General features: G+C 41.7%; 1 protein-coding gene across 7 annotated transcripts in view; it reads right to left on the bottom strand.

Annotated features, from left to right (window-relative positions):
- Nucleotides 1-14,048, bottom strand: part of GRIK4 (glutamate ionotropic receptor kainate type subunit 4) — a 234,319-nt gene that overhangs the window by 25,555 nt on the left and 194,716 nt on the right. For 4 of the 7 annotated variants that reach the window (XM_083163052.1, XM_083163053.1, XM_083163055.1 and 1 more), the window contains 5 exons: nucleotides 13,076-13,279; nucleotides 10,527-10,640; nucleotides 9,247-9,356; nucleotides 7,253-7,426; nucleotides 4,735-4,900 (listed from right to left, as the gene is read on the bottom strand). In XM_083163052.1, coding sequence (XP_083019178.1) covers nucleotides 4,735-4,900; nucleotides 7,253-7,426; nucleotides 9,247-9,356; nucleotides 10,527-10,640; nucleotides 13,076-13,279 — 768 coding nt within the window. Of the gene's footprint in view, nucleotides 1-4,734; nucleotides 4,901-7,252; nucleotides 7,427-9,246; nucleotides 9,357-10,526; nucleotides 10,641-13,075; nucleotides 13,291-14,048 lie in introns of those variants that run through there. The other 3 variants (XM_083163056.1, XM_083163057.1, XM_083163058.1) reach the window with 3 other exon arrangements.

Raw genomic sequence — 14,048 nt, forward strand, 5'->3', positions numbered from 1 at the left:
TGAGATGCCAAACAACGAATATCTGATTCCAGGTTCAGAAGTTATGTACAGTTTTTTCTTTCTGTCTGGATTAATGTTACCGTGCATGCCAGATGAAGGAAAATAGCTGTAATGAAATTCCAACGGGCGGTGTCTTTTAATGAGGCTGCCTCTAACGATCGCTCTGCATATTGACTTGTAATTACAGAGACTCATTGATCTCAGGTTATCTAATCTAAGTATTTAACAGAATGACATTCTAAGGTTACATAAGTAAGGAACATCGCCTTCTCTCCTAAATGTACATTTAACAGGTAACAATAAGAAAAGGGAAATGAGCTTATGTCTATATCATCAGACATTACATTCTACTCAGATGCTTTCATTATGTATCAATTACTGCAAAGATGAACTCTGCAATTAAACTTGATCCTTGTGTAACATATGTAATTTAAATTGTACACTTTGAACACTAATGAATTGATTAATTAGACTAGCATTCACAGCCCTTGTAATTAACCAGTTAGAATAAAGTCTTGGGGAAGGGGGTAAATATGCTATTGTCTGGTTTCGGGAGGGTATTCAATCTGTGATTCCGACTGTTGGAATGTCCCATCAGTTAGAATCCTAGGCCGTTTTCGTTTCTGTTGATTGCAACTCAACAGTCGGAATTCCATGTTCCAACTTTCGAGTGTCGGAAAGTCCAAAGATTGTCGAAAACTGGCAAAGATTGTCTAGAAATTGGCCGTGAATTCAAAAATCTGCGCCATTTCCGTCAACACAGATTCGACTTGTTTCAAAGTCGGATCCCTTTTGTCGGAATCTGCCTTCAATGCTGACAGAAACATCAGCATTGAATGGGCGGGGGCCTCTGTTTGCTTGCAATATATTGCTCAGTGTCTCCTTTTCATCAGCGACCAGAGATGGTCGCTGATGAAAAGGAACCTCTGCTGGGGGAGCCGCAGAGGTAATTAGCTGGTCGCAGGAGCAAGCTCCTGCGACCAGCGATTACAATGGGGCAGAAAACGGGAGCGCGCACCCGGCGATTTTTCGCTGGTGCGCACTCCAATCACTGGCAATATGGTCGCCTGCGACCATATTCCCAGCGATTATAGCCCCTATCGCCCCCGTGTGTACACAGCATAAGTGTTTAACCAACACACATCACATGCTGTTTTCTGCCATACTCTGGTGCTAGGGTAGGGGTGGCCGTTCACAATGTTGAATACTTTTGCCATTGATGGTGGCCGAATCCACCAGATGATTTCCAATCTTCAATGATGCACAAGCAACGGATGTTTTTTATTATTTTTTTTATAAAGTGCCAGGACACAGAGCTTAGCTCTTGACCCACAGCCTACTGAATTATAAAGCAGAAGTGACCATTGGTGGGTGAAAGCAATCAATGGTTCCCTGGCAGATGGTTTCACACCATCGAGGTTACCTATCAATGGCACCATCGATGACCATCCATCCTTTTCCTCCCCATCCACTCAAGAGCCAAAGTAAGGAGAAAATGGAATCTTCAGGTCCTCCTTTGCCTTAAATCTAGTGGGTTCCCCTTTAATCCCCACACCCCTGAAGCCAAAAGTACAATTAAGGATAAAGATAAGCAAGATAGAAATTATTTACAGTTATATAGCACATGGGGTAGTTAAATAGAAATACTCAGGGTAGTTTCTATAGCAGCGTACACAAGGAGAAATGTGGTCGCTGAGCGATTTTAACTTAATATCGCTCAGCGATAAATCGCTGAGTGTCCCGTTTTCATCAGCAACCAGCGATGGTCACTGATGAAAACCGAGTCACTGAAGGAGAAAGCCACTGTTATGTACTAGGCTGGTCATGGGAGTGCGCTCCTAGCGACCGTCGCCCTACACACGGGGATATAGGCTTAAATCGCCCCGTGTGTACGGGCTTATCACACACCATTAGGACACTTAAAAATGATTTCATTATCTATTTTTTCTTCACTTTTATAAATTATTATACGGTATGTCAACTACGCAGTAAGGTGCAAACATTACATAATTTACAGTAATAACGAAATATGGACAAAATAGTTTGTACAGTATATATGGAAATGTTGGGTACCTCTCCAGCCTGGCGCCCTCCTGCAGTGTATAACCCTACTTACTGCATTGTGCCAGCCCTGTTGTCCTCCAAATTAAGAATTATTGCCCTACATTGCATCTATCATGAATCATATTTTCAGGGGAATGTATCAATCTAAGTTGTCAGGATAAAAATTCTCATAGGAGCCCATTAAGGGGTTCAGCAGAAAGTACGTTGATGGCTTACATGGTCACTTTGCTTCTGGGTTCAGACCCTGGCCTGCATCCAGATGCGCATGCCCAATGCAGAAATTGTGCACAGTTCCAGCCCAAAATGATTGCAGGAACCATCGCTAGTAGGGCTGGTGATGGCATTAGATGCAGGATCTGAAAAGTGACACTTTGCGGCTGTTGCATAACGTCTCCGTAGATATTATGGGGATGGCAGCTGTTAGGGATGTTCCAATATATCCACATTTGTGGGGGGGGGGGGCAAAGCATATTGTCACCAGTGGTGTGAAGGGAGATATGGTCAGAGATGTGAATGGGAGAGGAATGGATGAAGGCCTTGTCAGTCAGTGTGAGTAGTTTGAATTGGGTTCTGACTGGGAAGTGGAGCCAGAGACTTGCTTGTCGGAGAGGGCAGGCAGATGCATAAAGGTGAGCCAGGGAACAGCACTGAGCACAGACTGGAGCGGGGAGAGATGGGAGACAGGCATGCCAGATAATTACAGTACTCGCTACTGCTCTAGGTGTCTGCTTTTCCCTTCTCCCATTAGGTATATTACAGCTTCCTGATCTACAGATGAGATTAGAGGAATGGTCAAGAGCATGGCAACTAGAGTTTAATGCCAAAAAATGCAAAATCATGCAATTGGGTCTCAAAAATCCAAAGGCTAAATATAGTATAAATGGCACTATACTGGAAACTACCGAGGAAGAGAGGGATCTAGGTGTCACTATTTCAGGGGACTTAAAGGCAGGGAGGCAATATAACAAAGCAATGAAGAAGGCAAGTCAAATGCTTGGTTGCATAGGGAGAGGAATCAGCAGTAGAAAGAAAGAAGTAATAATGCCACTGTATAGGTCATTGGTACAACCTCATCTAGAGTACTGTGTTCAGTTCTGGAGGCCATATCTCCAGAAGGATATAAATACAGGGCCGGATTCGTCACTAGGCCCGTGAGGCACGGGCCTAGGGTCGGCACCTGTTATGGGCGGTAGCTGGCAATCCCCTGCACCTAGTTTTTTTTTCTTAAATAATGCTGCGGGCAGTCCAGTCCAGTCCCACGCTCCCCTCTTCAGAACTGAGGGGAGCGTGGGACTCCCCTCTCCCCCCCCCCCCAGCAATGCGGGCAGTGCAGTCCCACGATCACCCTGCAGTCCCTGTCTCTCACCAGCGGCACCTCATCAGCCCCACTTCCACCTCCAGCACCACAGCTGAAGTCAGTACCCCGCCACCACCGTCTACCATTTCATGCTCCACCCCCCGCTGGCGCTGGTAAGAGGGAGCTACCTCTCACACCTAATAGGAGGGGCGGCCAAAAAAGTTGTGCCTAGGGGTGGCCTGGCCCCTAAATCCGCCCCTGTATAAATACATTAGAGACTGTACAAAGAAGGGAAAATAAAGTGGTGCATGGCCTACATCACAAAACATACCAGGAACGACTAAAAGATCTTAATATGTATAGTTTAGAGCAGAGAAGGGAAAGGGGGGACATGATAGAAACTTTCACATATATCAAGTGTTTTAACAAGGTACAGGTGGGAGACATTCTTCACAGGAAGAGGAGCAACAGAACACGAGGACATGCACCAACACTAGAGGGAGGAAGATTCAGGGTAAATTACTTCACAGAAAGAGCAGTGGATAAGTAGAATAGCCTCCCATCAGAGGTGGTAGAGACAAATACAGTAAAGCAAATGAAACATTCTTGGGATAAATAAGCAAATTGATATCCTTACAAAGAAATAAAGATAAAATATAGTTTGAGGTAACATGTTTAAAAAGGGGGCAGACTAGATGGGCCAAGTGGTTCTTATCTGCCGTCAAATTCTATGTTTAAGCCAATGATATTATCTGAGTAGCTACTCATCTCTATACTGCCCTGGGTATTTGCAGGGCAGCCAAGAGGTATGCTGGGCCCGTTAAAATTTGGGGGGCGTGACCTAATTGCAGGAGGCATGGTCACCTCCAGCGATTAGGACACGCCCCCAAAATATTTAGCAGGAGTGAAAAAACACTCTAAAGTCGAGGGGGGGGGGGGGTGTTGTGTCCCCCCCCCACCTCAGCAGCAGCACACTTCTACAGCATGTGCTGTGCTGACATCAGGCTCAGCATGAGCTCTCACGTGTGTGTATGTGTGTGTGTGTGCTGCTGCTGCTGCCCGGGCCTGGGTAATTAGTACCCCCCCCCCCCCCTTCTCGGCAGCCCTGGGTATTTGCTGTATGCTGTGCAAATTGTAGTCACAGCTGTTATTACAATTCTTTGGCACATAATAGCACATACTGTACTTATACAAGGTAACACAAATACATTCCTTCAAGCATTGTAATAAAGTCCATACATTCTACACACACTCTACACACGCACAAACACACAATGGGTCTGATTCAGAGCCGATGGCTGGAGGTGCACAAAGGAGTGCTGCTATATGTAAACCTATTGTCTAATCTACAGCATAAAGGCGGATATAATTACTTGGAAGAAGGTCATGCTGGAGCCTCCGTGTATAGTACCATACTCTATAGTGGTCTGATCGGCCAAGTCATCCACCGACTCAATGGGCACATCCATTCTCTGCACAGTGAGGAAGGCAGCAAGGTTCGCTGTATACGAGGATATGATTATCAGGGTGAATGCCCACCTGTAACAGCAAAATATCCAAGCTTTGTTAATTGACATCTTAGAATTGTATTAGTAATCACTGTGCCGTTTTACCACTTATAATCTAATTTCATACATTAGGGTCCGAGTATTCCAGAGGTGCGGGATGCTGGCCGATCACTGTCGTTTTTAAAGCAGTAATTATTTACAAGGTATGGTTAATGATTGTCGCTTTAAAAAAGTCAAATGTTAGCCCACATCTGCATGACCTTGGACCCTATTACATGTTCCCCATTAGATCTGTTTCTATGATGATAATTGAATGATGTTTTACTAGCAAATAGAAGAGCACCATTAAATTAATATGAATTGAATTCCGAGATGAAATGGTATGCTCTTCTGCAGCCTCTACTTTATTCCCCACCTGAACCCTCTGGCACTTTCTCTTCATTTGAGCCTACAACTGAAAAATAATTATCTGCACTCTTCTTATCCTCCTACTCCACTACCTCTACTCTTTATCCTATACCTGCTCAAGTCATTAAAACATTATCTCCTGTGCTTATCCCAACCTTAACTAGAATCTGCAATCTTTCTCTTGCTACAGGTATTTTTCCTTCTCTCTTCAAACATGCAGTGATTACTCTTATTATGAAAATAACATATTTTGACCCTGACTTTCTCTCTAACTACCGTCCTATCTCTCAGCTCCCATGCCTTTCCAAGCTACTTGAGAGACTCGTCTACTCTCGCCTCACACACTTTATTAACTCTCACACCCTATTAGACCCACTTCAGTCAGGCTATCGTTCCCAACACTCCACTGAGACAGCACTTACTAAATTGGTGAATGATCTGGTCACTGCTAAGTCTAAAGGCCATTACTCACTACTCATTCTTCAAGATCTTTCTGCTGCGTCCCTAGGTCTTAATGATACAGCCCTCTCCTGGATCTCATCTTAACTATCTAATCGCTCTTTCAGTGTTCTCTTTTTTGACTCTACCTCCTCTTCAGTCAGAGGCAAACTACCTCATCTCTTGGCAAACTATTATTTAATCCCGCTTTGACTATTGCAATAGTCTCCTAATTGATCTTCCCAAGAAAGGACTCTCGCCACTGCAATCCATTCTTAATACAGCTGCTAGGCTGATTTTCCTAGCAAGATGCTCATTGTCTGCTGATCAGCTCTGCCAGTCCCTTCTTTGGTTGCCTGTATCTTACCGTATTCAATATAAAACACTTCTACTCTCATATAAAGCTATTAACCATACTCAGGGCTATTTTTCAGTAGGCTCCAGCAGGAACTGAGGCCCTTATTCTAGTTCACTCTTTCTGACAAAATATTTCTTAGATGGACAAAACCATGTGCACTGCAGGTGAGGCAGGTGTAAAACCCCACCCAAATCTAATTATCTCTGCACAAGTAACACCTGCCTCACCTGCAGTCCACATGGTTTTGTCCATCTAAGAAATATTTTGTCAGAAAGAGTGAACTAGAATAAGGGCCTCAGTTCCTGCTGGAGCCTACTGAAAAATAGCCCTGACCATACTGCACCAGCATACATCTCTTTACTTATCTCAAAATATCTCCCATCTCGACCACTCTGTTCTGCACTAGATCTGCGTCTCTCTTCTGCACAGATCACTAGCTCCCATTCACTATTACAGGACTTTCATCGGGCTCCTCCCAACCTATGGAATGCCCTTCTATGCACAATAAGACTCTCCACTAGCCTCCAAACTTTCAAGTGTTCCCTGAAAACTCACCTCTTCAGGAAGCCTATCATATTTAAGTACCACGTACATAACCCTCTGAGGCACTTATGTATTATATAGCTTCCCTTCTGGAACTTGGTGGGACTGCTATGCTATTACTGGTGCCTGTCCCAGTGTTTCCCTCTATGTCCCTATATATTGTAAGCTTGCAGCAGGGCCCTCTTACCTCCAAGTCTGTCTGTTGTTACCCAGTTTGTTTTATCACTGTCAACAATTGTAAAGCGCTACAATATATAGGAAACTGTAAATAAATAAATTAAAGTGCTTGAAATCCCCATATAACGCGCGTGGTCCTTTTGCATGTGATGTATCGCATGAAACCCGTTCCCCAACGCCACTAGGGGATTTAAATTGGAGGTCCAACGTGCAGGAAGGTCTGACCTCTGACTCCAATCCAATGCGCATGGGACCGTGCATAGGATCAGATGGGATGCGGTTTTGGCCGACTTTACCCGATTTCTCGGCCTAATCTGTCGGAATCGTGCAAAATCGTCCCAAATCGCATAAGAATATGGGGGCCTTAAGAAAGAGAGAATAAAGTTCTAAGATGGGTAATATGTTATTATCATTCTCATTGTTGAATCTGTTATGTCTGAGAAGGAGGAAATCTCTTACCAGACACCACTGACACAACGTGTAGACAATGCTCGTGGTGCTATTGTAGAACCCTGCTGCATAAATCCTCCAACTGGAAACCACAGACTGTTGCCAAGAGAGTACTGGTTTATTAGGACATTGCATCTTCCCTGGACACAAGGGTGAGGGCTGTACCATTCATAGGGGGTCAAGCTACAAAATACAGAGAAAAATATATTTACTAATCAAAATGTGAGATAAAATGTATCATTAAACGTCATGTATTGGTCAAAGAGGGAATGCAATCAAAATACAGGTAGTAGGAATGCAGAAGACTGTAGCAAGATCCCTGAGTAAAGTGCAGGAGTTGGGGGTTAGGGTTAGCCTGTGGGCGGTTGCGGGAGGGGGAGTTTAGGGCTTTAGTTCCTAACAGGCTTCCGGTCTGGAGGCGCCACAAAATAAATAGTATTTTTTAAAGACTATTCAACAATATTAACCTGACACCACCATGTGTGAAGAGATCCAGTGCTATCAGGAGGGCCATATTATGGGCCCCTGGGCAAAACAGTGCAGTGGGGCCCCTACCTACACAATTCTCTCTGGGCTACTCACTGATAACGTCGGACATTATGACATTACATCAGACATTCAGTACGACCACTGGAGGAGGACATGGGCAGGTGGGAGGCCGGCCAAGATTGCCGTTCCAGAGACACAAACTTTAAGCATCTTATTCACTTCATTGGTCCCCATATACAGCAGTATATTAATTGAAAAAAAATCCTTTTTATCTTTCTATGGTGGAGAAATGGCCATGAATTGCAGCAAATGCCCCTAAATGAGCCCACTCCTCCCCTTTATCTCATTACAACGCCCCTGCCACCGCAAAATGAGCTCTCACTTCTGCAATAAATCCTCTGTACATCAGCAATATTGAACCATGTGTACTGCACATGTGTACTGTAACGCATGTGCTACAGCAAAATATCCCTCTGCTGCATCCCACTGCAATCGACATTGCTTTGATTCACGCCCTTGATTTCATAGGATATATACTGTAAGTACTGTGTACGGTTCATTTGTGTGCGTTTGTGCCTTTTTTTGCATTCATTATTACTTTCTTCTCAACCAAATTTAATTTTTTTTTTTTTTGGTTAAATTAAACTCTACACAGCCTTTATGTTGGCAGATTTATCTGGGAGGATCTTAGTAGATCTAGACAGTGGTTTTCAGGATTTTTTTTTTTTTTAACTCACAGCACACCAAACAAAAATTGTCAAGGCACACCATTAGACCCCCACAGGAAAAAAAACCACATGACCCCCACAGGAAAAAAACCCTGGTACTTATATGTTAGTTGGGCACCCACTGTAGTAAGTACGCTCATACCCCCACTACCCATGTCGGCATGGAGTTAATTTTACATAGTGTGTCGAGCGCAGCGAGCCACCGAGCCCTAAGCGTGGCGAGCGTAGCGAGCCCTGCGAGGGGACGCGTAAAACTAAGCAAATAGCTTAGTGGGAGCCCAACTAACATATAAGTACCAAAAAAAACATTGGCCCCCATATGAAAAACAATAACACTGGTCCCCACAGGTAACAAAAATAAAATATATTGTCCCTCATATGAACAAAAGAGCCCATGAATAACAGTTGATCTGTTGGTGGTGGCTGTAGACTGATGTGGACATCTCTAGGTCTGGTGGCACACTTGAGTACATCTCAAGGCACACTAGTGCGCCACAGCACAGTGGTTGAAAAACGCTGATCTAGAAAGACCCATGTCATGTCAACCCATCACCACTTCTAAATAAAGGCGTTAAATCATCTTCATGAATTATAGGTGATACCTCATCCTAACCATCAGCCCCTTTCTGCCCCTCGGCGAGCAGCCACAAATTAGTGCACAGTCCCATAAATTGAGTCCTATGATCCAATGGGGTGATTCAAGATGTTCCAAAATAGGCTCCTATGGTGCGTTATCTCTCTATGCTAAGTGCCAAGAAAACGGCAACAAAAATGATATAACATTACCGGGCCACAAGGAACAACACACAGCTGACAGCTAAGTAGCCCAGAAGCATGAAGAGCCACACACCAGGTGAGAATGGATCCAGAAAGGAGAAGTAGCCGGGCTTTCTTCCCTGTAATGACAGACAATTCCGTAAAGTTATTTAATAACATATGTGAATAAAAAAAGTATTAATCTCACTTACTATAAATGGCAATCATTTGATGAACCATACACTAGAGACCTGCATGACAAGTTGGACTGTGGGTACAAGGGGTATGATAGACAAAATCTTTTAATTTGTAGAAGCTTTAGTAAAATAACCCCGTAGAGTGCTCACTCCAGGGCTGTTTGCCCTATGTCTAGCCTTCTGCTGCCTCGTTGGAGGCCCGGGAGAGAGCATGGAGTATACAGAGCTAGGAGAAAAAATGCAATTTCCCAAGTAATCAGGGTTCTACAATAACGCATTATTGCCAACCTAATAGTACAGAAGCTTCTATACCAGAAAGTGAAGATTTTGTGATCTCACACTACTATGCAGGTATTGGGCTAATGTTTTTATGGGCAATAGCAATGCTTATTTTGCAGACAGCGGTAGATGCAGGAAAATCCAGATTTAACAGCACATTCCGAATGTTCCTGAACATTAAATAAATAAAGACAATTTTTGAAGAGAGAAAAAGAGTGTCACTATATGGTGCACATGAAAATAATTCCACATAAAATATAACTTTTATTTAATTATTATTAAAAAGTTTTGCGAAATATTGACATAAAATATCACATGTAATGACAAAGGACATGGAAATTAAAAAGGATGTTATCCTCCCACAGTCTAATGCCAACTGTTTTCAATTTGGAGTGCCCCCAGTCTCTAAATATGGGGGCACACTTGACAACTGCTCACGGCACACTAATATGCCATGGCGGGGTGTTGGAAAAACACTGCTCTAAGTCATTAACCCAAGCTGACCACATTTAATATTACAGATCATTTAGATTTTTGAACTACAGGTATTTAGAATTTAATTAAGTGTTGTACGGTTTTCTTTTCTTGATCGTAGGAAATGTTTAAAAGAAAGAGTCAGACATGTTTGATGCCAATTAGGAACTCTGGGCACGATTCCTGCTAATGCTAAAGACTTTGCTTGATCAGAAACATCCACCAGGGTTCCGAGTCAACACGCAAACGGAATATAATTTTCTAGGAACACGAGTTATCTGGCTTATAGACTTCTCAATTACTAACGTTTGACATCTGAGAAAGACGATTCCAGAGAAATGATAAAACCACGAGACTTACCATATGAACTCGGTAGAGAATGCTGATTCCTAATGTCATAAATGGCTTAGAGAAGTCAATGACCTTTTCTCTTTCTGCTGTGATAGTGAGTCCAGCAACAGCCAAATCCGCTTTCTGTACAGAGATATATAATACAGACACGTATATAATATGCTATTGAAAGGATATTATGCATTCTGACATAAAGGTGATCAGAATATTATAATGTAATAAAAAACCCTAAGCTTTAAAACATTAGGACAAAATATCTGGGTAAATGTTAATTGACCTTACCCCTTTTGTAACTAGTAGTTTGCTTCATAACTAGGACAACTTTTGCATTTCTGAACTGTAGGCCAGATATAGTAAAGACAAAACAACAAGTGATTTTGTGCCTGGAACAAACCATGGGCCTGATTCAAGATCGCTCGATAAGCAGCATTCTTTCGCTGCTTAGTGAACAGCTAAACGGCGCCACGCCAAAGGCCTCGGTATCAATTGATAATTGATTATTTATGCTTCATCACTTAATAAAATGGATAAAAAAATAGTAGTAGTAGTAAAACAGGTTGAGTTCCCTTATCCAAATATTCGTTATCCAAAATATTCCGAAAACCATAGCCTTCAAAATGTACTTTTATTTGTTATTTTTTAACCTATTGGCTACATCTGTGACTGGCACTACTGGGGAAATAACATGTAACTGGCACTAAATATCTGCAAGGACATGATTGCTTGGCATTCAAATTCAGTGCCTGAGATAGTACACAAACTTTGTTTCATGTTTTAAAACCTTGTTTCATGCACAAATAAAATATATTTGTGTGTATTTCATGTGTATGATGCGATAATACAACATAAGTGCAACATACCTCATTCAAATATAAAAATATTCCAAAATACGGAATAATCCGTTATCCAAAATTCTTCTGGTCCTAAGCATTTTGGATAAGGGATACCCAACCTGTAATAATAATAATAATTATAATATTAATAATAATAATAATAATTATTATTATTATTATTATAATTATTATATATTTTTTATAGCAAATCACCTTTATGCCTTCTCTCCTTATCCTGCATTTGTACAGTTCCTGAGGTCACTGCAGATGTTTTCTTATGCAGCTCGTGTACAATCTTAGAAACTCTTCTGCGAGTTATGTCTACATTATTAATTTGTTTTCTGGACATAGCACTTGTAGAGCTGTACACAGTCCTCCAGGTGAGGTCTTAATAATGACCTATACCTAGTATAAGAATCTCCCTCTGGCTTTACTCACTGCCTGTTACCTTTATAAAATCTGTAACTACAGTATGTCTCCAACCTCACCACTATCATGAATTATATATCTATGTTTTATAATGCATTAAATTTGGGTTCTCACGTGTTAGGTAATTTCACAGTTTTTTTTAAATCCCTCACCCATGTAGATTTCAAGTAATATCAATGAATAATATTTAAAACTAAACAGGACCTGTACAGATTTCTTAAGTGCTTTACTGGTTTTCAGTCCTTCCTCTAAGCCTACTTCATTGACTAGAACCCTGGGGGAGATGTATTAAGCCTACTATTGAGTGGAGAAGTGGATATTTGGAGACGTTCATGTACTGTATGTCTTGAACCAGCTTACAGCTAGCATCTTATTGATCAAGAACATTCTGTAAGATAAGAATAAGCTGGTTGCTATGGACATCTTCACCACGTATCCACTTCTTCTGCAGTATGTGAGCCATTCGTCAGATGGGAGAATGCGATGACCAGCATGTATGCACAGCGATGATGGGAAAAGTCCCTGGGCTGTAAATCTCTCAGTGCATACACACTGAGGGTTTTTGCCCATCCAAGCGATTTTCCCAGGGGTGGACAGCTTTCTATAGTAGGACGCTATGGAAAGCCATCTAACCCATCGCTCATCTGCTTGTAATGCCAGCAGATGAGATACGGTGGTTGGTGATGATGAGGGAGCGTGCACCGCCGGGCCGTACACACTGGGCAGCTTTTGAGCTGAAAGCAGCTCAAACGGCAAAACTGGGATTCTCACAATTATACATGTTACACAGGTGGTACAGTAGTACCTCATAGTACTAGAGACATGGGTAAACTACATCTAGGGTTCTAACTGTGCGGCATGTCTATGTTCTCCCCAATTTTGTGTCCGTCTCCTCCAGTCCCTTCTCCATTGATCCTGTAGTACAAATAGCCAGTTTAACTGTTTGAGTGCCAACATCTCTGAGAGATGTGCAAAATATCCGCTACAAAATGTCAGCATCCCTCACATTTGTTATATAAATTCAAATAAAATAATGTTTCCCTATATAAGGTAAACATTACATGTGTGGAAATAGGGGGGGGGGGGGGGTGTCATCAACAAAAACAGCTGCTACAAGGAGAGTGTCAGTGGATTTGTTCACAATTTATTCAAAATGGCCTCAATGAGAACTTTAGTTTGACTGTGGTTTATATTGTTTCTTTTCTTCTTCTTCTTTTTGGTTCTGGGTTATATAGACTCCCAATTCACAAGACCAGTTACTTAATGTTGTTCTAGGTTCTCCATTGTGCTCCTTACCCTTGAGATGAGTTCTCCAACCATTCCAGTCCAAGATCCATTCAACTCTGGAACACCATAAACTCCATCAGCAACCAGGTGAATCTTATAGTTAAAATGTAGGCTCTTTGACAGCTCCTTTAGCATGTCCACACAGAAGCCCTCATACCGGTCATTACCCTCCAGTTCCTGGTGGTTTGACTTTAGCATCAAGTATGGGTTTTCCTGTAAAACAACTGATTTTGGTTATTACAATCAGCTCATGTGACTGTTTGGATCGCACTGATTATTTGTCTAATGCTCACCTCCCGGTTGTTGTTTTTTTTTTTTTTTTTAAGGAAGATTTTATTTTTTTGAATATAACAGTTTAATCACACCAAGGACACACATGTATAAATGTTGTCCTATGTGAGGAGATGGAGTATAGTAATGTATAGATTAAATGGGTGTGGCCCATAGCAACCAATCAGATCATTTCAGCCAAATTTATTTTGTATAGCTGCAATCTGATTGGTTAAAGTTCGAGATTTGGTAAGAAATCAATCATTTACACTGCAAAACCAGTTTAAATTTGCAGTAAATGATTGCCATATTAAAAAAAACTGGACATTTCTTACCAAATCTCTCACTTTCTGAATCTCTCATCTTATTAAATTTCACCCATTTTATTTTCGCTGATATTACATTTTTTGATCTGAAAAGATGAAAATACAGTATTGTGTCCGATACCATTGCTAGATGGGCATCAGTAAAGCTGGTCATATGCCTCAAGATTATCTGTCCATCCAGCCAACCAACCAACCAACCAACCAATTGGCTGGTTGGAACGAAAACCTGGTAATGTTACTGTATGGATCAAATGACAATCAACCGAATGCTCCCAAACACAGGAAAAAAGACAAAAAATAAAATCTCATTCAGAATAATTAGTTAAATATAATGGATTCAACCAATTTGTGTGTGAATGACAGTTTTTATCCATTGTCCAGTGAAT

Source organism: Crinia signifera, chromosome 19, assembly GCF_055691185.1.
Source record: "Crinia signifera chromosome 19, ASM5569118v1, whole genome shotgun sequence".
NCBI lineage: Eukaryota > Metazoa > Chordata > Amphibia > Anura > Myobatrachidae > Crinia > Crinia signifera.